Raw genomic sequence first — 24,997 nt, 5'->3', positions numbered from 1 at the left:
ATTGTTCACCGAGTGTACGTCAACGTGTAAATAAATTGTTCTCTGAGTGTATGTCCCCGTGTTATGAATTGTTCACCGAGTGTACGTCAAAGTGTAAATAAATTGTTTCCTGAGTGTATGTCCCCATGTTATGAATTGTTCGCTGAATGTACGTCACCGTCTTATAAATTATTTACCAAGTGTTCGTCCCCGTGTCATGGATGGTGCACCGAGTGTACGTCACCGTGTCATGGATTGTTCACCGAGTGTACATCTGCGTGTTATAGATTGTTCACTCTGTGTACATCACCGTGTGATGAATTGTTCACTGAGTGTACGTCACCGTGTCATGGATTGTTCATTGAGTGTACGTCACCGTGTCATGGATTGTTCACCGAGTGTACGTCAACGTGTCATGGATTGTTCACCGAGTGTACGTCACCGTGTCATGGATTGTTCACTGAGTGTACGTCACCGTGTCATGGATTGTTCACCGAGTGTACGTCAACGTGTCATGGATTGTTCACCGAGTGTACGTCAACGTGTCATGGATTGTTCACCGAGTGTACGTCACCGTGTCATGGATTGTTCACCGAGTGTACGTCACCGTGTTATAGATTGTTCACTCTGTGTACATCACCGTGTGATGAATTGTTCATTGAGTGTACGTCACTGTGTCATGAATTGTTCACTGAGTGTACGTCACCGTGTTATAGATTGTTTACTGAGAGTACATCACCGTGTCATGGATTGTTCACCGAGTGTACGTCAACGTGTCATGGATTGTTCACCGAGTGTACGTCACCGTGTCATGGATTGTTCACTGAGTGTACGTCACCGTGTTATAGATTGTTCACTCTGTGTACATCACCGTGTGATGAATTGTTCATTGAGTGTACGTCACTGTGTCATGAATTGTTCACCGAGTGTACGTCACCGTGTCATGGATTGTTCACTGAGTGTACGTCACCGTGTCATGGATTGTTCACCGAGTGTACGTCAACGTGTCAAGGATTGTTCACCGAGTGTACGTCAACGTGTCATGGATTGTTCACCGAGTGTACGTCACCGTGTCATGGATTGTTCACCGAGTGTACGTCACCGTGTTATAGATTGTTCACTCTGTGTACATCACCGTGTGATGAATTGTTCATTGAGTGTACGTCACTGTGTCATGAATTGTTCACTGAGTGTACGTCACCGTGTTATAGATTGTTTACTGAGAGTACATCACCGTGTCATGGATTGTTCACCGAGTGTACGTCAACGTGTCATGGATTGTTCACCGAGTGTACGTCACCGTGTCATGGATTGTTCACCGAGTGTACGTCACCGTGTTATAGATTGTTCACTCTGTGTACATCACCGTGTGATGAATTGTTCATTGAGTGTACGTCACTGTGTCATGAATTGTTCACTGAGTGTACGTCACCGTGTTATAGATTGTTTACTGAGAGTACATCACCGTGTCATGGATTGTTCACCGAGTTTACGTCAACGTGTCATGGATTGTTCACCGAGTGTACGTCACCGTGTCATGAATTGTTCATTGAGTGTAAGTCAACGTGTCATGAATTGTTCACCGAGTGTACGTCACCGTGTCATGGATTGTTCACTGAGTGTACGTCACCGTGTCATGGATTGTTCACCGAGTGTACGTCAACGTGTCAAGGATTGTTCACCGAGTGTACGTCAACGTGTCATGGATTGTTCACCGAGTGTACGTCACCGTGTCATGGATTGTTCACCGAGTGTACGTCACCGTGTTATAGATTGTTCACTCTGTGTACATCACCGTGTGATGAATTGTTCATTGAGTGTACGTCACTGTGTCATGAATTGTTCACTGAGTGTACGTCACCGTGTTATAGATTGTTTACTGAGAGTACATCACCGTGTCATGGATTGTTCACCGAGTGTACGTCAATGTGTCATGGATTGTTCACCGAGTGTACGTCACCGTGTCATGGATTGTTCACCGAGTGTACGTCACCGTGTTATAGATTGTTCACTCTGTGTACATCACCGTGTGATGAATTGTTCATTGAGTGTACGTCACTGTGTCATGAATTGTTCACTGAGTGTACGTCACCGTGTTATAGATTGTTTACTGAGAGTACATCACCGTGTCATGGATTGTTCACCGAGTGTACGTCAACGTGTCATGGATTGTTCACCGAGTGTACGTCACCGTGTCATGAATTGTTCATTGAGTGTAAGTCAACGTGTCATGAATTGTTCACTGAGTGTACGTCACCGTGTCATGGATTGTTCACCGAGTGTACGTCACCGTGTCATGGATTGTTCACCGAGTGTAAGTCAACGTGTCATGGATTGTTCACTGAGTGTACGTCAACGTGTCATGAATTGTTCACCGAGTGTACGTCAACGTGTCATGGATTGTTCACTGAGTGTACGTCACCGTGTCATGGATTGTTCACTGAGTGTACGTCAACGTGTCATGGATTGTTCATTGAGTGTACCTCACCGTGTCATGGATTTTTCACTGGGTGTACGTCACCGTGTCATGGATTGTTCATTGAGTGTACGTCACCGTGTCATGGATTGTTCACCGAGTGTACGTCAACGTGTCATGCATTGTTCACCGAGTGTACGTCACCGTGTCATGGATTGTTCATTGAGTGTACGTCACCGTGTCATGGATTGTTCACCGAGTGTACGTCAACGTGTCATGCATTGTTCACCGAGTGTAAGTCAACGTGTCATGGATTGTTCACTGAGTGTACGTCAACGTGTCATGAATTGTTCATTGAGTGTAAGTCAACGTGTCATGAATTGTTCACTGAGTGTACGTCACCGTGTCATGAATTGTTCACCGAGTGTACGTCAACGTGTAAATAAATTGTTCTCTGAGTGTATGTCCCCGTGTTATGAATTGTTCACCGAGTGTACGTCAACGTGTAAATAAATTGTTTCCTGAGTGTATGTCCCCGTGTTATGAATTGTTCGCTGAATGTACGTCACCGTCTTATAAATTATTTACCAAGTGTTCGTCCCCGTGTCATGGATGGTGCACCGAGTGTACGTCACCGTGTCATGGATTGTTCACCGAGTGTACATCTGCGTGTTATAGATTGTTCACTCTGTGTACATCACCGTGTGATGAATTGTTCACTGAGTGTACGTCACCGTGTCATGGATTGTTCATTGAGTGTACGTCACCGTGTCATGGATTGTTCACCGAGTGTACGTCAACGTGTCATGGATTGTTCACCGAGTGTACGTCACCGTGTCATGGATTGTTCACTGAGTGTACGTCACCGTGTCATGGATTGTTCACCGAGTGTACGTCAACGTGTCATGGATTGTTCACCGAGTGTACGTCAACGTGTCATGGATTGTTCACCGAGTGTACGTCACCGTGTCATGGATTGTTCACCGAGTGTACGTCACCGTGTTATAGATTGTTCACTCTGTGTACATCACCGTGTGATGAATTGTTCATTGAGTGTACGTCACTGTGTCATGAATTGTTCACTGAGTGTACGTCACCGTGTTATAGATTGTTTACTGAGAGTACATCACCGTGTCATGGATTGTTCACCGAGTGTACGTCAACGTGTCATGGATTGTTCACCGAGTGTACGTCACCGTGTCATGGATTGTTCACCGAGTGTACGTCACCGTGTTATAGATTGTTTACTCTGTGTACATCACCGTGTGATGAATTGTTCATTGAGTGTACGTCACTGTGTCATGAATTGTTCACTGAGTGTACGTCACCGTGTTATAGATTGTTTACTGAGAGTACATCACCGTGTCATGGATTGTTCACCGAGTGTACGTCAACGTGTCATGGATTGTTCACCGAGTGTACGTCACCGTGTCATGAATTGTTCATTGAGTGTAAGTCAACGTGTCATGAATTGTTCACTGAGTGTACGTCACCGTGTCATGGATTGTTCACCGAGTGTACGTCACCGTGTCATGGATTGTTCACCGAGTGTAAGTCAACGTGTCATGGATTGTTCACTGAGTGTACGTCAACGTGTCATGAATTGTTCACCGAATGTACGTCAACGTGTCATGGATTGTTCACTGAGTGTACGTCACCGTGTCATGGATTGTTCACTGAGTGTACGTCAACGTGTCATGGATTGTTCATTGAGTGTACCTCACCGTGTCATGGATTTTTCACTGGGTGTACGTCACCGTGTCATGGATTGTTCATTGAGTGTACGTCACCGTGTCATGGATTGTTCACCGAGTGTACGTCAACGTGTCATGCATTGTTCACCGAGTGTACGTCACCGTGTCATGGATTGTTCATTGAGTGTACGTCACCGTGTCATGGATTGTTCACCGAGTGTACGTCAACGTGTCATGCATTGTTCACCGAGTGTAAGTCAACGTGTCATGGATTGTTCACTGAGTGTACGTCAACGTGTCATGAATTGTTCATTGAGTGTAAGTCAACGTGTCATGAATTGTTCACTGAGTGTATGTCACCGTGTCATGAATTGTTCACTGAGTGTACGTCTGTGGTATAGATTTTTCACTGGGTGTATGTCACCGTGTTATAGATTGTTCTCTGAGTGTACGTCCCTGTGTTATGAATTGTTCACTGAGTGTTCGTCACCGTGTTATAATCTTTTCACCAGGTGTACGTCACCGTGTTATAGATTGTTTACAGGGTGTACGTCACCGTGTCATGGATTGTTCACTGAGTGTACGTCACCATCTTATAAATTATTTACCGAGTGTACGTCCCCCTGTCATGGATTGTTCACTGAGTGTACGTCACCGTGTCATGGATTGTTCACCGAGTGTACGTCACCGTGTCATGAATTGTTCACCGAGTGTACGTCACAGTCTTATAAATTATTTACCGAGTGTACGTCCCCGTGTTATAGATTGTTCACTGGGTGTTCGTCACCGTGTTATAATCTTTTCACCAGGTGTACGTCACTGTGTTATAGATTGTTCACTGAGTGTACGTCTGTGTTATAGATTTTTCACTGGGTGTATGTCACCGTGTTATAGATTGTTCTCTGAGTGTACGTCCCTGTGTTATGAATTGTTCACTGAGTGTTCGTCACCGTGTTATAATCTTTTCACCAGGTGTACGTCACCGTGTTATAGATTGTTTACAGGGTGTGCGTCACCGTGTCATGGATTGTTCACTGAGTGTACGTCACCATCTTATAAATTATTTACCGAGTGTACGTCCCCCTGTCATGGATTGTTCACCGAGTGTACGTCACCGTGTCATGGATTGTTCACCGAGTGTACGTCACCGTGTCATGGATTGTTCATTGAGTGTACGTCACCGTGTCATGGATTGTTCACCGAGTGTACGTCACCGTGTCATGGATTGTTCACCGAGTGTACGTCAACGTGTCATGGATTGTTCACCGAGTGTACGTCACCGTGTCATGGATTGTTCACCGAGTGTACGTCCCCCTGTCATGGATTGTTCACCGAGTGTACGTCACCGTGTCATGGATTGTTCACCGAGTGTACGTCCCCCTGTCATGGATTGTTCACTGAGTGTACGTCACCGTGTCATGGATTGTTCACCGAGTGTACGTCCCCCTGTCATGGATTGTTCACCGAGTGTAAGTCAACGTGTCATGGATTGTTCACCGAGTGTACGTCAATGTGTCATGGATTGTTCACCGAGTGTACGTCACAGTCTTATAAATTATTTACCGAGTGTACGTCCCCGTGTTATAGATTGTTCACTGGGTGTACGTCACTGTGTAATAGATTGTTCACTGAGTGTATGTCTGTGTGTTATAGATTTTTCACTGGGTGTATGTCACCGTGTAAATAAATTGTTCACTGAGTGTACGTCAACGTGTTATGAATTGTTCGCCGAGTGTTTGTTTCAGTGTTATGATTTATTTACTGAGTGCTTGTCACTGTGTTATAAATTGTTTACTCAGTGTTTGTCACTGTGTTATAAATTGTTTACTCAGTGTTTGTCACTGTGTTATAAATTGTTTACTCAGTGTTTGTCACTGTGTTATAAACTGTTCAGCAAGTGTGTAGCACATTGTTATAATTTTCTTCTGTTTCTTGCAGTCATGGTGTGCTGCAGGGCCTTGATCTGAAAACGCTGAAGATCATCAATCGTTTGGAAAATGCACATAGAGCCCTGCTTTTTTATGTTGTAAGTATCTAAAGCCTGGCGAAATTTCTTTTCCTGTTCCTGCTCTGATTGGTGTTTTATCCTTTATTTTCAAATCGTTTTCCAGATGAAACGACCACTGCTAATCCAGTTTGTTCGTGTTGTTAATGAAAACCTTGTCCAGGTAAAATCAAACTTTGTCTAAACTTGTTCTAAGCATGAGTTCTCCTACTTATTTAATAAGGCTCCCAAGTAAATTTGGTTGGCAGGTTAATACCCTCCTTCAGGCTGGCCACAATCTCCAGATGTCGCTTTACATCAATTATTATTTTCAACCCATTTTCCAGGAGGCATGGAGCAGAAAGGGAAGAAGGAGGGACACCAGGGGGAAGTGATAGTTGGGAAAGGTAAAGGGCTGGAGAGGAAGGAATCTGATAGGAGAGGAGAGTGGACTGTGGGAGAAAGGGAAGGAGGAGGGACACCAGGGGGAAGTGATGGGTGGGAGAGGTAAAGGGCTGGAGAGGAAGGAATCTGATAGGAGAGGAGAGTGGACTGTGGGAGAAAGGGAAGGAGGAGGGACACCAGGGGGAAGTGATAGTTGGGAAAGGTAAAGGGCTGGAGAGGAAGGAATCTGATAGGAGACGAGAGTGGACAGTGGGAGAAAGGGAAGGAGGAGGGACACCAGCGGGAGGTGATGGTGGGAGAGGTAAAGGGCTGGAGAGGAAGGAATCTGACAGGAGAGAAGAGTGGACTGTGGGAGAAAGGGAAGGAGGAGGGACACCAGGGGGAGGTGATGGGTGGGAGAGGTAAAGGGCTGGAGAGGAAGGAATCTGATCGGAGAGGAGAGTGGACCGTGGGAGAAAGGGAAGGAGGAGGGACACCAGGGGGAGGTGATGGGTGGGAAAGGTAAAGGGCTGGAGAGGAAGGAATCTGACAGGAGAGGAGAGTGGACCGTGGGAGAAAGGGAAGGAGGAGGGACACCAGGGGGAGGTGATGGGTGGGAAAGGAAAAGGGCTGGAGAGGAAGGAATCTGACAGGAGAGGAGAGTGGACCATGGAAGAAAGGGAAGGGGGCGGGTCACAGTGGGAGGTGATAGGTGGTGATAAGAGGCAAGAAACTAGAGTAGGGAGGGGAAGGAAAATTTTTTACTGTAAGGAGAGGATGGCATCATTATGGCACATGAGGGGGCCATGGACTGACATTTCAGAATGGGACTGGGAATTGGAATTAAAATGTTTGGTCACTGGGAAATTCTGATTTTTGATAAATGAAGCAGAGGTGCTCAATGAAATGGCCTTCCAATTTAGAGTGGGTATTTCTTCCTGTAAAATGGAAAACGTGGGTGCTGTGGAATAGAGAACGCTCTTTGATTCAGAGGCTAATGTAAAGAGGGTTTCTTCTTTTTGTTAACTAGCAGGAATGCTAATTTACTGATAACGAGAATGGTATTCCTTTGTAAACCAAATGGGGATTAATGTTCTTTCTTCTGAGTCTGTAAGCTTTTGTTGACGGGCTTTTGGGCAGATCGGCGCGAGGGGGTCGAGAGAGAGGACGCAATGCTGTAAGTTGGGCGAGGATCGGACCCCAAAGGGGGATCCGAGGCCGGGAGATTCTCCGGGGGGGGGGGGGGAATGAAGCTAGATGTGCTTGGTTGACCACTCGGAGGGTCCTGAGCGGTTTGGAGAGTCCGAAGAGTTCGGGTGGTCCCGAGCTGCGAGTCGAGGAGTTCGGAGGGGATCGAATGGTGGCCAGAAGACTTCAGAAATTGAGCTCCAACGGCTGTGCACGAAGTGGTTTGGACTTTGATAAGTTTGGCGCCTTTTCTTTAATTTTCTCTTCATATATACTGTATCGTTATTAATCACTTAGTTATAGTAACCTTTATAAATTGTACTCATTTAATCGCATATGGTGTACTGTCTGTTTTTGGGCGAGGCGGGGACATCACACAGCATCCACACCAGCTGATTACCCAGTTTGGCGGGGCCGAAGGCTGCTCCCCTAGACGAAACGAGCTGAGCGAGCCTGAGGCGACCCAGGGGGTTACATTGTGGGTTACATCGTCCGGGATTGATTTCTGTGGAGGCTGTGTGATCACCCTATTTAAATTATGTCTGCGGCGAAGAGCTTGTGTGCCTTTGTGGGTGTGCGATTGCTGGTTATCGCTGTGTGTGTGTTGGGTGGGGTGGCTGCTTTTGGTAGCCTGGAGGTCTTTCGAGTTCCAACTAGTGCTGACGAAATGGTGGTGGGACCATGGGTTGTCCGTACTGTTTGGAGATTGAGGAGTGACAGGTTGGGATGTTTCAGCAGTGGTGAGCTCCGCCTAGTTATTGGAATAATGTCCAGCCCTAAAGGGGCGGAAGCATGGGCGGAGCGGACCCCTCAGTTGTTGGGTGAGTGGCAGTACTTGGCTGAGGAAAAGCGACAGGGACGGGTTGAAAGTTTGAGTAGGCGGGCTGGTGACTTTGTTAGAACTGTCAGGCGCAATTACCGTGAAGTGACAGCTGCCAGTTCTGGGAAAGTGTGGGAAAATGCGTGTGATTCGACTGGAAGTCAAATGCCGCAGCTGGGGGGCTTCATACCCGTGGCAGGAGATTGGTGGGAAGTTGTTAGGGTATCCCTTTTTGCCTAGGGGGGCAGATAAATTGCCTGTGGTGCCAAGGGGATCAGTTGTTCCGTTGATTCAAGAGGTGTCGGGAAACTTAGAGGAGGCCCAGTGGGGGAACGGCTTGGGGTCTCTGGGGGAGCACGTTCCCAGCAATGTACCAAGGAACTCCCGAAAGGAACAGACTCTATTCCTGAAGGCTTAGAGGGACCAAGCGCACAGGTGTTGTTACAGATGGATGGAAGTCAAGTTAAAGCCATCCTCGGCACCGGGGCGCCGGTGAAGTTGCTGTACAGTTTGTTTCATAACCGTTATTGGAAGCATTTACCCTTGACAACATTGAGGACACTGGAGATTCGGGGTACCAGTGCCGGTGATTATCCAGACGACGGTTGTTGGTCAGTGAAAATGGAGTTCTTGGAGGCAAATGTGGAGGAGACTGAGGTTCAGGAATCGTTAATGCTGATGTGTCCGGACCCTGTTGAGACAGGCAGCGTTTCTGTTCTAGAGAGAACCAATATCCTGCTGGTGCGCTTGGGGGCCTGCCCGGAGGAGGCGGGTGAGCGCTGTTTGGAGGCATTGTCGATGCACCCAGGGTTTCGAGCTGCTTGTGCGGACGTGTGTAGCAGCATTGGGCTGATACTGAATTCAAACAAGAGCCAGTGGTGGTACGGCCTGGGGGAAGTATCTGAGGGTGAGACCCTCTTAGTGGACGCTGCGAAATACCACAAGGGAGCGGAGTTGACTGCTGAAGACACCTCGGAGAGAGAGAGGTTGCGGCGACTGGCCCCTACAGCCATGGGAGATGTAGGCAGCGTGTGTGTGGATTATATTGCATTGAAGAGGCGCACTGTCAGTGACCAGAATATGGCCCTGAGGGCCAGAGAGGCGATGGCCTGTCTGAGTGGTGTGAAGTGGTTTAAGGTGCTGGATCTGAGGAATGGATGTTGCCAGATCCCGATGAGTGGGGCCAACAAGGAGAAGACGGCCGTTATAAATTCCCTAGGAGTCTTCGGGTCCGAAAAGATGCCACAGGGCATATCTGGAGCCCTTGCAACCTTCCTGCGGGGCAGGTGGAAGACCATAGGGGATGTGGAGGCGTTTGGAGTTTTGGTGTATGTGGATGATCTCTTGGTATTTGGATTTGCCTCAGGAGAATATGAAGTGAGGTCGTTGCAGGAGCAGTTGAGAACTACAGAGTTAAAGTGTTTTCGGGACACGTGCCAGGGCTGGCGAAGGTCGCAGCTCGTGAGTGACTGTCTCTACGGAACCAAGTTTGAAATGAAGATGGAGAGACTGGAGAAAGTGATCTGGAACCATTCGGAAGACTTACAAGTTGGAGAGAATGAAGAAAGTTGTCTGACTGAGGGTAATAGCAAACTGAGAACCCAGAGAGGTGAAGAAATTACAGACGAATCTCAGAAGAGAGAAGCGGAAGCTTGAAGGGAACCTGAAGATGACCATCGACAGTTCAAATGAAGTGCAAAACCTGAAAGTTGATCTGGAAGAAGTCATGAGGAAGAAAAAGCTGGAGAGAAGTGCAGTGAATACTGAACAGGAGGCTGAAGAGACTGCGGGAGCAGTGCAGGCCACGTGTTTCCGTTTGGAGAAGATCAAACAGCAGCTACCGATCACCGGAATGAGGAAGAATACAGATTCGATGGATGATGTGCTGGATGTGTGGTACATGCTGCCTTTTGCTGACTTTCCCTCGATTGAGGAAGAGACTTTTGGCCCTTCTCCCATTGAGTCAGGTGTAGCGAGGAGGGTTAGCTGTGTGCAGTGTGGGGCCTGAGTGAGAGGTTGAGAGAGGAGTTGGTAGTGGGCCCAAGGTATCCCCAGTTGTGTCCGAGCCTGAAGGGTTTAGGTGAGGGGGTACGGAGGTCTCAGAAGGGTTAGGGAACTCCCAGATAGTTGGCCTAAGTAGCGCCTGAGGAACAGGGCGTGAGGGTTACTGTGTGGGGAGGAGATGTCACTGTTTGTGCTTGGGTTATGGTGTGTTGGCAGGAAAGGTGGAGAGTTATTTAGTAGTCATGAGGACATGACTTTTATTTGGTGGAGGGAGAGTGTAAAGAGGGTTTCTTCTTTTTGTTAACTAGCAGGAATGCTAATTTACTGATAACGAGAATGGTATTCCTTTGTAAACCAAATGGGGATTAATGTTCTTTCTTCTGAGTCTGTAAGCTTTTGTTGATGGGCTTTTGGGCAGATCGGCGCGAGGGGGTCGAGAGAGAGGACGCAATACTGTAAGTTGGGCGAGGATCGGACCCCAAAGGGGGGTCTGAGGCCGGGAGATTCTCCGAGGAGGGGAGGGGGGGGGATGAAGCTAGATGTGCTTGGTTGACCACTCGGAGGGTCCTGAGCTGTTTGGAGAGTCGAGGAGTTCGGAGGATCCTGAGCTGCGAGTCGAGGAGTTCGGAGGGGATCGAATGGTGGCCAGAAGACCTCAGTAATTGAGCTCCAAAGGTTGTGCACGAAGTGGTTTGGACTTTGATAAGTTTGGCGCCTTTTCTTTAATTTTCTCTTCATATATACTGTATCGTTATTAATCACTTAGTTATAGTAACCTTTATAAATTGTACTCATTTAATCGCATATGGTGTACTGTCTGTTTTTGGGCGAGGCGGGGACATCACACAGCATCCACACCAGCTGATTACCCAGTTTGGCGGGGCCGAAGGCTGCTCCCCCAGACGAAACGAGCTGAGCCAGCCTGAGGCGACCCAGGGGGTTACACTAACTTTACAAAAAATTGTTTTTTTATGACTTGTGTGCTTACCATTTCTAAAATGTTTCTTTTGTTCATGTAGAGGCTCTGAACATGGCTCTGAAAGTTAAGGTTGGTTTCTTTTCAGTGTTCCACTTTGGAAGAGGCAATGAACGTCATAAAGCAGCAAACGATTTTTCGGGATGCCTGGAAGATGACAGTAGGAAATAAAACACAAGTGGCTGCAGTCCTCGTATTAACTGGGCTTCACTGTGAGTATTGCTTGTTGCTGCATAAGGTTGGATTCTGATGCTTTTTCTAAAGGCGCAAACAAGGCATAAAACTTGTTCCTTGCTGCCATTTTATTGTTACGTGAGCAAACTCTAGAGATAAACAGAAAATTGGATTGGTAACAGTTAACCAATAAGTTAATCAGATCTGTGTAATATGGCACCTTCCACGGGAAAAAAGAAGTTCCCAGGAAAAGAACTGAGGCAGCTTTACAGTAATTACTGGAAAATTCACTGAACAATTATGAATACTCGCAAACTTAGGAAAGTTAAACTACAAGGAAGATACGACAATTCCAGGCAACACACACAAAAAGCTGGAGGATCTGAGCATGTCAGGTGGTGGCATCATCAAATGGACAGTCCATGTTTCTGACCAGGACCCTCCATCAGGACAGAAAAGGAAGGGTGAAGAGGTGGGGATGAGGGGAAGAAGAGCAAGTGAGGAGTGCATGATCGAAGAGTCGTAGAGAAGAAGGGGAGCAGTGATGGGGGTCTCACTGAACGCTATTCGAAGCTTCTTTTTGGAATCATTGCTAGACGGGATGATTTTTTTTAAAACCCAGGAGGATTTTTGCAGTGCTTAGAATTGTTAGAACATAGAGTAATGCAACACAACAATATTGTGCTGAACTAATTAAATTATTAATTGTGCTGAAAAATATTTCATTTGGATTGCTAATAATTTGAATTGTTACATTCCCACAGTTTGATCACAGGACAGTTAGATGATGTAATAGTCTCGTGGTTGTGGAGTGATGTTATGTCACGTGATGGCATGTTCCAAACTGTACTTAAAACAAAGCCCGCCATGGCATGGGGTAGTTATATTTTTATTTCGCTGCGTTGAGTTTGCTGCCAGGTGGTTAGAGAGTTGCCGCAGGTTTTTGATTACTCAGTTTTACTGTCGAGAGAGAGAGGGAGTGAAGACATCAACAACATCACAGAAACCAAAGGATTTGGGCAAAGTAAATGACATATTGTTCATCTTCACAATAACTGACATGTAGGATTTATTCGTGAATAGTGGCACACACGTTTGAATTAATCCCTGAGAGGTTGGGAGGTTTGTGTGATGACTACTCCATCGAAAGGTCAGTTATTTTAAGAAATTTATTTCTTTGTGATCACCTCAGAGAAGGTATTTCCTGGCTGTACTATACATCGGCAGATACGTCATTTCTTCAAAAAAACTGCTTAAATGTTCACTTCAGGAAGCCTTTCTCTCTTCTCACTTACATTGTAAATTACTTGGACTTTTGAAATGATCACTTTAAGACTGTGTTCGAAATTACCTCTTTAAGAACTGTTCCTAAGGTCAGTGGTTTGTTAAGTTGCCGTATAGCAGTTAATTTCTAGTTAAGTTATTTGTTTACTTTTATAAGTTTTGAGTAGAGGTTAATAAATATTGTTGTTTGTTTATAAACCCTGACTCATTTGATATTCATTGTTGCTGCATTTGTAACAGAATTAACTGTTAGTTGTCAGGAAAGTGCAGTCCTGATTGAACTATTCCCAGTTCCTCTGTCTCAGCTGCATCTGCTCCAAGGATGAGGCTTCCCATTCCAGGACATCCCAAATTTCCTCTTTCTTTAAGAATCATGGTTTCTCTTCTGCCATCATCAATGATGTCCTCACCCACATCTCCTCCATTTCCTGCACTTCGGCCCTCACCCCATCCTCCCGTCACCACAACAGGGATCGTGTTCCCAATGTCCTCACCTATCACCCCACCAGCCTCCAGATCCAACATATTATCCTCTGCAACTTCCGCCACCTTCAACAGGATCCCACCATTAAGGACATCTTTCCCTCTCTACCCCTCTTTGCAGGGATTGTTCCCTCTGCGACTGCCTGGTCCACACGTCCCTCCCTACAGATCTCCCACCTGGCACTTATTCCTGCAAGTGTAAGTGTTACATCTGTCCCTACGCTTCCTCTCTTACCTCCATTCAGGGCCCCAAACAGTCCTTCCAGGTGAGGCAACACTTCACTTGTTGGGGTAATCTATTGCATCTGGAACTCCTGGTGCAGCCTTCTGTACATCGGCGAGACCTGACGCAGATTGGGGCTCTGCTTCATCGAGCACCTCCTCTCTGTCTGCCACAACAGACAGGATCTCCTGGTTGCCACCCACTTCAACTCTCCTGGACATTCCCATTCAGATATGTCCATACATGGCTTCCTCTACTGCCGTGATGAGGCCAAACTCAGGTTGGAGGAACAACACCTCATATACCTTCGGGGTAGACTCCAGCCCCTTCGACATTGAATTCTCCAACAGGTAATTCCCTCCCTCTCCCTTCCCCCATCGCAGTTTCACTTACCTCCTCCTCCAGCTGCCTATCATCTCTCTCATGGACCCACCTCCTTCTACTACCCATAGTGCTTTCCCCTTACATTCCTTCACCTCTCCTGCCTATCCCCTCCCTGCTCCCCTCCCCCACGATTTTTCCTCTGATTGGTTTTCCACCCTCCCCCCACCTTCTTTATTATTTCTCTTCCCCCCTCCCCTCTTCAGTCGAGAGGAAAGGGTCTCGGCCTGAAACATTGACTGTTCGTTTTCATGGATGCTGCCCGACATGCTGAGTTCCTCCAGCATGTTGTACTGATTGGACTGCGTTGGAATATTGTGTTCACTTGTCGCCTCATTATATGAAGTATGTAGAGATGTGTCCAGATGCTGCCTGGTCTAGAGAGCAGGTCTTATGAGGATAGGTTGAGTGAGCTAGGGCTTTTCTGTTTGGATAAGAGGTACAGTATCAAGAAGATGTCTTAGGTACACGTAAAGCAAAGATACTTTCAAAGATAATGAAATGAAAAGTTTCTAAATAGCAAAAAATACTATAAAGAGCAGTAAACAGTAAAAAATCTAAATCAAATCTGTATTTCGTGTGACCAGCTTTTGCCTTTAAAACTGAAATCAATTCTTGTCGGTACTCTTGTGCAGTTTTGTAAGAGTAGCTGGCAGGTTGTTCCAAGAATCTTGGAGAAGTTGCCACAGTTCTTGGCTGTCTTGTTTGCTCTGTCTCTCCAGGTAATCCCAGACAACCTTAATGGGCTGAAGTGACAGAGGCCATGTAGTCAGGGCTCTGTGGAGGCCATACCATCTGTTGCAGAACTCCTTTTTCTTCTTTTTGCAGAAGACCTTGACCTTGGCTGTGTGTTTGGGGTTATTTTCTGTTGCAGAATGGAGGGAGTTGGGAAGATTCAGACACCTCCCTGATGGCACTGCATGATGGATGAGACTCAGCTTGTACTCAGCATTAATTCTGACCAGATTATCAACACATTTGCAGAAATGCAGCCCAAACCTGCAGGGAATCTCTGCTATGCTTCATTGTTGGCTGCAGAAACTCATCCATTTAAACAATACAAATACAAATACTTTATTGTCACCAAACAATTGGTACTAGAGCGTACAATCATCACAGTTATATTTGTTTCTGCAGTCCGCGCTCCCTGAAGTACAAATCGAAGTAAATATTATAAAGATTTAAATTATAAATCATAATTAGAAAATAGAAAAGGGGAAGTAAGGTAATGCAAGTCAGGTCCGGATATTTGGAAGGTACGGCCCAGATCCGGGTCAGGATCCGTTCAGCAGTCTTATCACGGTTGGAAAGAAGCTGTTCCCAAATCTGGCCGTACGAACCTTCAAGCTCCTGAACCTTCTCCTGGAGGAAAGTGGGACAAAAATGTGTTGGCTGTGTGGGTCGTGTCCTTGATTATCCTGGCAGCACTGCTCGGACAGAGTGTGGTGTAAAGTGAATCTAAGGATGGAAGATTGGTTTGTGTGATGTGCTGGACTATGTTCACGATCTTCTGCAGCTTCTTCCGGCCTTGGACAGGACAACCCATACCAGGTTGTGATGCACCCTAGAAGAATGCTTTCTACGGTGCATCTATAAAAATTAGTGAGTATTTTAGGGGACAAACCAAACTTCTTCAGCTTTCTCAGGAAGTAAAGGCGCTCTCCAGCTCTTCTACTGGCGGACTGCTTCCTGTTTGAGCCAAAAATTGCAAATTTTGACTCATCCGTCCAGAGCACTTGGTGTTCAACACCCCAGTCCTTGTGTTTTGTGTGTAGGTGAGTCTCTTGGCTTTGTTTCCACTTTGGAGTAATGGCTTTTTGGCAGCAATTCTTCTATGAAGACCACTTCTGACAAGACTTGTCTTGACTTCAAAGGGGTGTACTGGGCCTCTGTGAGTTCTGAGCTGATAGCTACCCTCGATTTCTTCCGATTTAGAAGGGACATCAGTTTGATGTATCACTCATCCGCTGTATGCAGCTTCCATGGCTTTCCATGCATTTCTACTCCTCAACCTTGCCCATTTCTATGTGCTTCTTCAGAAGAACTTGGACAGCACATCTTGAAACTTCTATTTTTAAAAAAAAACAATGTTTGAGAATATAAAATTGGTTCTTTTCAACACACTAATGCAGAAGTTTAAAAATCATCTAAAATAAAATTGATACAAAAAATCTAGGGTGCCTAGGACTTTTGTACAGCACTGTATACATGATGATAAGGGGTTGAGAATGGACAAGTGGACAGCCGGAGACATTTTCCCTGCATAGTTTTAGGCAAATGGAAGAATGTTGGGTAGGTTTTTTTTGAACATGGAGAGTGGTGGGTGTGTGTGGTCATATATGTTGGGGGCATTTCAGAAGTTTAGGTACATGGATGATAGAAAAATGGAGGACTATGTAGAAGGGAAGGGTTAGGTTATAAGGTTGGCAAAACGTTGTTAGCTGTAAGGCCTGCATTGTACTGTAATGTAATGTAATGTAATGAAAATAACATTGGTACAAGGCTACTTGCTCATTGATCATAAACTTGTAGATTGGGTGCGGTACAGTTCTGGACAAAGTGGGAGAGGCTGTGGAAAGGATTTGTAAGGATATTGCTGGGGCTGGAAGGCTTGATTTAAGGAGAAAGTGGATAAGCTGAGACTTTTCTTGAGCAAAGTTTGGAATGAGTGGTCCATTTTGACAGGTACAGTGGCATGCAAAAGTTTGGGCACCCCTGTCAAAATTTCTGTTACTGTGAATAGTTAAGTGAGTAGAAGATGAACTGATCGCCAAAGGTCATAAAGTTAAAGATGAATCATTCTTTTCAATATTTTAAGCAAAATTAATGTATTATTTTTGTTTGTACAATTTTAGAGTGAAAAATAGGAAAGGAGCACCATGTAAAAGTTTGGGCACCCCAAGAGATTTGAGCTCTCAGATAACTTTTACCAGGGTCTCCGACCTTAATTAGCTTACTACTAGGGCTATGGCTTGTTCACAATCATTGTTAGGAAAGGCCAGGTGATGCAAATTTCAAAGCTTTATAAATACCCTAACTCCTCAAACCTTGTCCCAACAATCAGCAGCCATGGGCTCCTCTAAGCAGCTGCCTAGCTCTCTGAGAATTGAAATAAATGATGCCCACAGGAAGGCTATAAGAAGATAGCAAGGTATTTTCAGGTAGCCATTTCCTCAGTTTGTTGTGTAATTAAGAAATGACAGTTGACAGGAATGGTGAAAGTCAAGTTGAGGGCTGGAAGACCAAGAAAACTTTCCGAGAGAACTGCTTGTAGGATTGCTAGAAAGGCAAATCAAAACCCCCGTTTGACTGAAAAAGACCTTCAGGAAGATTTAGCAGACTCTGGAGTGGTGGTGCACTGTTCTACTGTGCAGGGACACTTGCACAAATATGACCTTCATGGAAGAGTCGTCAGAAGAAAACCTTTCCTGGGTCCTTATCACAAAATTCAGCATCAGCATTTTGCAAGGTGACATCTAAACAAGCCTGATGCGTTTTGGGAACAAGTCCTGTGGACTGATGAAGTTAAAATAGAACTTTTTGGCTGCAATGAACAAAGGTATGTTTGGAGAAAAAAGGTTGCAGAATTTCATGAAAAGAACACCTCTCCAAATGTTAAGCATGGGGGGTGGATCGATCATGCTTTGGGCTTGTGTTGCAGCCAGTGGCACAGGGAACATTTCATTGGTAGAATTCTGGAAGCAAACATCACACCATCTATAAAAAAACTGAGGATAAAAGGATGGCCTTTACAACAGGATAATTATCCTAAACACACCTCAAAATCCACAATGGACGACCTCAAGAGACGCAAGTTGAAGGTTTTGCCATTGCCCTCACAGACCCCCGACCTAAACATCATCGAAAATCTGTGGATAGACCTCAAGAGCAGTGCATGCAAGATGGCCCAAGAATCTCACAGAATTAGAAACCTTTTGCAAGGAAGAATGGGCGAAAATCCCCCAAACAAGAATTGAAAGACTCTTAGCTGGCTACAGAAAGAATTTACGAACTGTGATACTTGCCAAATACGGTGTTACTAAGTACTGACCATGCAGGGTGCCCAAACTTTTGCTTCAGGCCCTTTTCCTCTTTTGTTCTTGATGTGAAAAATTATTTTATTTTTTTTTTGTTGTAGATTTCAACCTTATTAAACAATATTCTATCGACCAGAATGATTTGTTTGAGCAATTTGAAGATCAGTGTCTTCAGGAAGAACAGGTATGAGATTCAGCTGGTCTAAACAATTGTAATTATTCAGGCAACACACATAAAATGTTGGTGGAACACAGTAGGCCAGGCAGTATCTATAAGGAGAAGCAGTGTTGATGTTTCAGGCGGAGACCCTTAGTCAGGACTAACGAAGGGTCTTGGCCTGAAACTTCGACAGTGCTTCTTACAGATGCTGCCTGGCCTGCTGTGTTCCACCAGCATTTTGTGTGTGTTGTTTGAATTTCCAATATTTGCAGATTTCCTCTTGTTTGCTAATTATTCAGGCCTATTTTTGAGATGTAATTATCAAAATATATGATATATTAATTACATTTTTACTGTTATAATCTGTAATGTAAAGATCAATTTTGTGAGTAGATATATTCCATCCGTAAAAGAACTTGCTCAAGAAAGTGCAGAATGTATTTTGACAGAACTGATTGCTTCAAATTCAATCAGTTTTGGCTCAAGTTCACGTTAAGATTCTCCCCTTGCAAGTTCTATCTTATCTAAATGGGAATTAAACCTATTTCATGCTTGAAGGAAAATCAAAAACCTACAAAGTTACACAACATATTCTTGGCAGTATTTGGAGCACTGTATCCATTTTGAACAAATGCTTTGGTAAATTGGTTTATTATTGTTACATCTATTGAGGTACAGTGAAGTATTGCAGCAATGAATTGAGGTAATACAAGGGAAAACAGTGTAGTTTAAAAACTGTTATAGTTACAGAGAAAGTGCAGTGCAGGTAGACAGTGAAGTGCAAGGCCATAAATGAGGTGGGCTGTGAGCTCAGGTACTAGGGGGCATTCAGTAGTTTGTAGCAGTGACTAGGAGCTGTCTGTGAGCCTGCTGCTATATGCTTTCATGTTTTTGTATCCTCTTCCTGGTGGGAGGGGGAAGAAAGTGATGAGTGGGGATTTTGATTATGCTGGCTGCTTTACTGAGGGAGTGAGAAGTGTAGGCAGAGAGGAGGCTGGTTTTTGTGACGTGCTGAACTGTGTCCACAACTCTGCAGTTTCTTGTCACGAGCAGAGAGGATGCTGTCAAAGTTTAAAGTAAACTTATTGTCAAAGTACATGTATTTTCTTGTGGGTAGTCACAATAAATACAAGAAACACAGTAGAAGTTATCCACACTAATTGAGGGGTAATAACAGTTCTTGAACCTGGTGGTGTGGGGCATGAGGCTCCTGTACCTCCTTCCTGATGGTTGAGGGGTAATAACTGTTCCTGAACCTGGTGGTGTGGGACCCGAGGCTCCTGTACCTCCTTCCTGATGGTTGAGGGGCAATAACTTCCTGAACCTGGTGGTGTGGGACCCGAGGCTCCTGTACCTCCTTCCTGATGGTTGAGGGGCAATAACTGTTCCTGAACCTGGTGGTGTGGGTTCTGAGGCTCCTGTACCTCCATCCTGATGGCTGAGGGGTAATAACTGTTCCTGAACTTGGTGGTGTGGGTCCTGAGGCTCCTGTACCTCCTTCCTGATGGTTGAGGGGTAATAACTGTCCCTGAACCTGGTGGTGTGGGTCCTGAGACTCCTTTACCTTCTTCCTGATGGCAGCAGTGAGCACGGGCTGTGTGGTAGAAGTCCCTGATGATGGAAGCTGCTTTCCTGCAACATTGCTCCTGTAGATGTGCTCATTGGTGAGGAGGGTGTTTTAGACTTCATGCTGGAACTTTGCAACTTCTAAAGAAATAGAAGCGCTCTTGTGCTTTCTTCATAATTGCACGCGGTCTGGGCCCAGGACAGATCCATTGAAATTATAACACTGAGGAACTTGGTTGCTGATCCTCTCCACTTCTGATCTCGTGAAGTGGACCAACTGGCTCATGGATTTCTGATTTCCCTGAAATCAATAATCAGCTCTTTGGTCTTGCTGACATTGAGTGAGATATTGTTGTTGTAGCACCACTCAGCCAGATTTTCAAACTCTAGTGATTGAGTAAAAATTGGTGACGGTTGAAGGGGACATGCCAGATTTATTTGGCCTCCTGCGGAAGAAGAGGTGCTGGTGAGCTTTCTTGGCTGTGCTCCGGCCAAGGACAGGCTATTGGTGATGTTCACTCCTAGAAACATTTGGATTTGTTGCAGTGTAATGCTGGCTGTATCTGTTGTGGTTGTAGAGATAGCTGACCAAATTTGCACAGAATCCTATAAAGTGGGGTGGATGCTTAGCATCTGTGGTGAATTTCTATGTGGGCTTGAAAATTAATTGTCAAATTGAAGTTCCTTTAATTTTTAATTTTCTTTTTACAATCAGCAAGCAAAAGTATTTCATGAACTTTGGGGAGCAGATTTGAAAAAGCAGCATTATGAATCAGCAGTAAAATCTTTGAATGAAGCCATTGGTGTATGGTAAGAATTTCAATGCTGAGACTGTGGAAAGTTTTGGTGCACTCGTGAATGAGACGACATAATTTCAGCGGTTGTGGTATCAGCAGGAAAAGCACACTAGACCCTTCAATCCTCCTCTGCCACCAAATTGATGATGGTTGTGACCTATTATCACCTACGAGCAATATCCCCTGCTTACAAAAGATATTTGCCTGTCATAAATAATAAATATTCAAAGCTGCCTTCAGCTCCCTTTGAAAAGGAGAGATCCAAGTACACATAACCTGAAAATAAATATCATCTCATTTTTCTCTTACATGAGGCCTTGTACTTAAACGGTGACTTTAAGTAGTAGATTTTCCCTCAAGATTCACCCACTCATTTACTTGTCACTCATGCAAGTCCCTCAGTCTCTTAGATTCCAGCAAGTAAAAGCCGAGCCTCTCTTTTGCCTCCTAATTTAAATGCAGCAGAAAGGAATCTCTCGTCTCCCAGCCTTTGGGTTCAGTATTGGTAATTCTGCAAATGTGCACACGCTGAAGGAACTGCTGGGTTGTGATTTCATCAAGTAGAATGTTGAATGTTCATGGAAGAGTTGATCATAGTGCGTTTCAACCTTTTACATTCATCTAACTTATCAAAAATAAATGAGATATCACAAATTATTGAGCTCTTTGTCTTGTTTAATTTTTTCCCCCAATCCTGCATGAACTTTTTGTGACAACACATACAAAATGCTGTTGGAACACAACAGGCCAGGCAGCATCTGTAAAGAGAAGCACTGTCGACGTTTCGGGCCGAGACCCTTCCACCAGCTGTGTTCCACCAGCATTTTGTGTGTGTTGTTTGAATTTCCAGCATCTGCAGATTTCCTTATGTTAGAACTTTTTGTGTACAGTATTCTGTGATAGTTTATTTATTTGAAATCCTTAAAACTATTTTGTAAGTAAACTTTTGGATTATTATTAGAATATTACTAGAGAGTTAATTTAAAATTTGTTACCTTGCATCCATCATTATAATATTGTATTAACTGAATGTATGGAAATTCTGGTATGATTTAAGATTTTTGTAAGCTTGTGTAATATTGTTGTGCTTAAAACTAATCAGCATACCTTTCTTTCTAGTGCCTTCAACCATTTGCTATATGAGAAAAGATCTTACTGTTATTTGCAACTGTGTCAATACAAGTAAGCCTGTGCTCTTTGTCAGTATTCTTTCTTTACTAAAATGTAGTTCCAGATTGGATACAACTTTTGGAAAAAACTGTTCTTTGAAGTGTGAAAGCTGTGAAGTTGTATTGGGGGCATCTCCAAAGTCAAGTTGTTTTTGTATAGTAGGTTGAAAATAAAGGAGTAAGCAATGTGATTTAACATATAGACTAGAGTAAGTTCAGAAATAAGCATTTAATCATATTCTTTGAGAACATTTGGTTCATCTTGTGAGTCTTTGGCTGACTTTACACTGAACTGCTGTTAAATTGCTCTTTATTAAGAAATGAACTATTCCCACGTACATGAAAGGGATCGATTCAGATTGCGTTAACAAATAACACACCCAAGGATGTGCCTGCAAGTGTCGCCAAACATTCCAGCGCTAATTATTTTGTGGAGTTTTCTTGTTCAGAGAATTCAAAAATGCTGGATGATTAATTTTGTTGAGTAACAACATGGTATCCTGGCTCAAAATGTAGATCATTAAAGTTAATCTCAGTATTTTTTATTATTACTAATACAGTGTTGTGCATGTAGTTCACATTGGGCTGCTTTCTGTTTTGCAGAAAAGCCTGGAGTGATGCAAAACGATGCACTGTCCTGAAACCTCATTCCATAGAGGTGAGTAAGACTTGATAGTTAAATCTTACTGAGGAAAAGCTGCAGAAAGTTGTAAACTGTGCCAGTACGAGTACTAGCCTCCCCAAGATTGAGAACGTCTCCAAGTGATGGTGCCTCAAAAAGGTGGCTTCCATCATTAAGGATATCCATCACTCAGGAATGCCTTCACAATGCTACCATCGAGAAGAAGGTACAGGAGCCTGAAGACACATATTTCAGGAACAGCTTCCCGTCCATGATCAGATTTCTGAATGGGCAAAGAACCTGTGAAAACTACCTCACTTTATTCCTGCTCTTCTTGCGTATTTAATTTAACTTTTTAATATATACTTACTGTAGTTTATTATGTATTGCATTTATTTTATTATGTATTATGCCAGTGATATTATTTTATTATGCCAGTGATATTAAACCTGATTCTGATTCTAAATGTTTCTCCTCCCCTTTAGGGGCATTATCTATTTGCGGCAGCTCTGTGTGGTAAAGGATGGTATACACGTGCTCTGAAGGCCAATTCCCTGGCTCTTCAGGCATGTCAGAGGAAACGAATGAATGTCAAAGGTTTGACAGAGCAGCGAGAACTCATTCAAACTGAGCAAGTACTTTCATCGAAAGGTTAGTCCCTAATCCTGTACCAGGGGTTCATGGGCTTCATTCCTAATGGTACTAGTCCCATGGTATAAGAAAGGCTGGGAACCCCTGATCTTCTCGATGTATTTGCAGAGAAGCTGAGAAGTGGTGATACTTTTTTTCAGAACAAAGGTTACACTGCAATGAGTATTGATCACTACAGGGAAGGAATTTTTAATGTTCGAATTAGGAATTGATTTTGTGATGAAAAGGTTTAATATTGACTTGCCCCGATGAAGGGTCTCAATTCTAAATATTATTTGCTTATTCCTCTGCATAGATGCTGCCTGACCTCCTGGGTTCTTCCAGCATTTTGTATGTGTTACTCAACATTTTCAGCATCTACAGAATATCTTGTGTTAATATAATTTACTCATTGTAATATTCTTTCATGTTAAAAATTCATTGGATTTGGTCAAATTGTGTCATTATTAAAATAATTAAATATCTAAAATTTTCATTGTACAACTAAGGATGTAAGGATGTTCCTTCTAATGCATATGATGTTGTGTGAGCCCTTGGTTTAAATTGTCTGATAGGGCACGATTGGCAGATCTCTTACCTGAATCATAAACTTTGATTTGGTCTGTTTTTGCTGGTTGAAATGTTGAAATACTCAGTGGCAACTTTATTTGAAATAGCAAGTACCCGAGGCCATGTTTGTGGTCTTCTGTTGCTGTAGCCCATCAGATTAAGGTTCAGCATGTTGTGCGTTCAGAGATGCTCTTCTGCACACCACTGTTGTAACTGGTGGTTATTTGAGTCACTTGTCACCTTCCTGTCAGCTTGAACCAGTCTGGCCATTCTCCTCTGACCTCTCATTAACAAGGTGCTTTCACCACAGAACTGCTGCTCACTGGATGTTTTTTAGTTTTACACCATTCTCTGTAAACTCTAGAGACTGTTGTGCATGAAAATCCCAGGAGATCAGTAGTTTCTGAGATACTCAAACCACCTCACCTGCCACCAACAATCATTCCATGGTCAAAGTCACATTTGTTCCCCATTCTGATGTTTGGTCTCGACAGCAACTGAACCTCTTGACCAGGTCTGCATGTTTTTATGTGTTGAGATGCTGCCACATGTTTGGCTGATTAGGTATTTACATTGTTACGAACCCCGTAACTGGGTCACTTACCAGCAAAGATAGAGAGGTCCGTTGAAGTCTGATGGTATTATTTTTAACAGTACTTATTGATAAAGGGGCACAAAATAAGATCAGTGCAAACATACAGATAATATACGTTGTCAATATTAAATCTAAAAGTGCGGGTATAATAATAATCAATAAGAAATAGCTCTATCGTTGTCTAGGGGATAATGTAGTGTCCGATGGAAATATAAAAGTCACTGTTAGTTCATTCAAGCTGCAGCGTTTTGGGTTTGAGAGAGAGACAGGTTAAACTTGCTCAGTTCTTGGATGATGCCAATCCTCCGAGTCTTTTGGGAATTGGTTTCCCCGTTGTTAGCTAAAAGCCGTTTTTCTATGGTAAGGGCACCGGTTTCCGGGGAAAAATGGAACTGAACGCACGTGGCCTCCTCCCACTGGCTTCTGCTATCACGGGATCGCTAGCGTTTCTTCTGGTGCGTCTGAGGGGCAGTTCCCACAGACCCTCTTTTATCCTGACTCACAGGGTCTCAGATGTCAATCAGGTTGGGGTGATGCAATCCCTCCCTCAACCAGCGCACTTTGCCTGAGGGCTTCCACGTAGCACAGTATTGCAATACACAAGTTCGTCTTCAAGAGACAATGGCCGTGTCCCGTAGCTTTATATCGCTGGGGAACGAGACATTCTGCACGTCTCTCTCTCATTTCCTGGGTCTCCTGACCCAAATCAATAGTGATCTTGTGATTCTCACAAAGGAAGGGGCTGCAGGCGTAACAACATTAATGAGCAGCTGTACAGGTATACCCAATAAAGTGCTACTGAGTGTAATCAAGTTCTACACTAAGATGAAGATAGGAACAGGTGTCATTTGGGTGAAATGA

General features: G+C 44.2%; 1 protein-coding gene across 1 annotated transcript in view; it reads left to right on the top strand.

The window, feature by feature from the left end:
• The window catches only part of LOC132386030 (E3 ubiquitin-protein ligase TTC3-like), a 126,571-nt gene that overhangs the window by 95,846 nt on the left and 5,728 nt on the right, over positions 1-24,997 (top strand). The window contains exons 4-11 of the mRNA XM_059958314.1: positions 6,028-6,115; positions 6,201-6,257; positions 11,534-11,657; positions 18,129-18,211; positions 20,469-20,563; positions 21,670-21,732; positions 22,323-22,377; positions 22,827-22,992. Of these exons, the coding sequence (XP_059814297.1) occupies positions 6,028-6,115; positions 6,201-6,257; positions 11,534-11,657; positions 18,129-18,211; positions 20,469-20,563; positions 21,670-21,732; positions 22,323-22,377; positions 22,827-22,992 (731 nt within the window). The remainder of the gene's footprint in view (positions 1-6,027; positions 6,116-6,200; positions 6,258-11,533; positions 11,658-18,128; positions 18,212-20,468; positions 20,564-21,669; positions 21,733-22,322; positions 22,378-22,826; positions 22,993-24,997) is intronic.

The sequence above is a fragment of the Hypanus sabinus genome (assembly GCF_030144855.1).
Source record: "Hypanus sabinus isolate sHypSab1 chromosome Y unlocalized genomic scaffold, sHypSab1.hap1 SUPER_Y_unloc_5, whole genome shotgun sequence".
In the NCBI taxonomy this organism is placed as follows: domain Eukaryota; kingdom Metazoa; phylum Chordata; class Chondrichthyes; order Myliobatiformes; family Dasyatidae; genus Hypanus; species Hypanus sabinus.
This window is presented reverse-complemented; position numbering and strand designations above follow the sequence as displayed.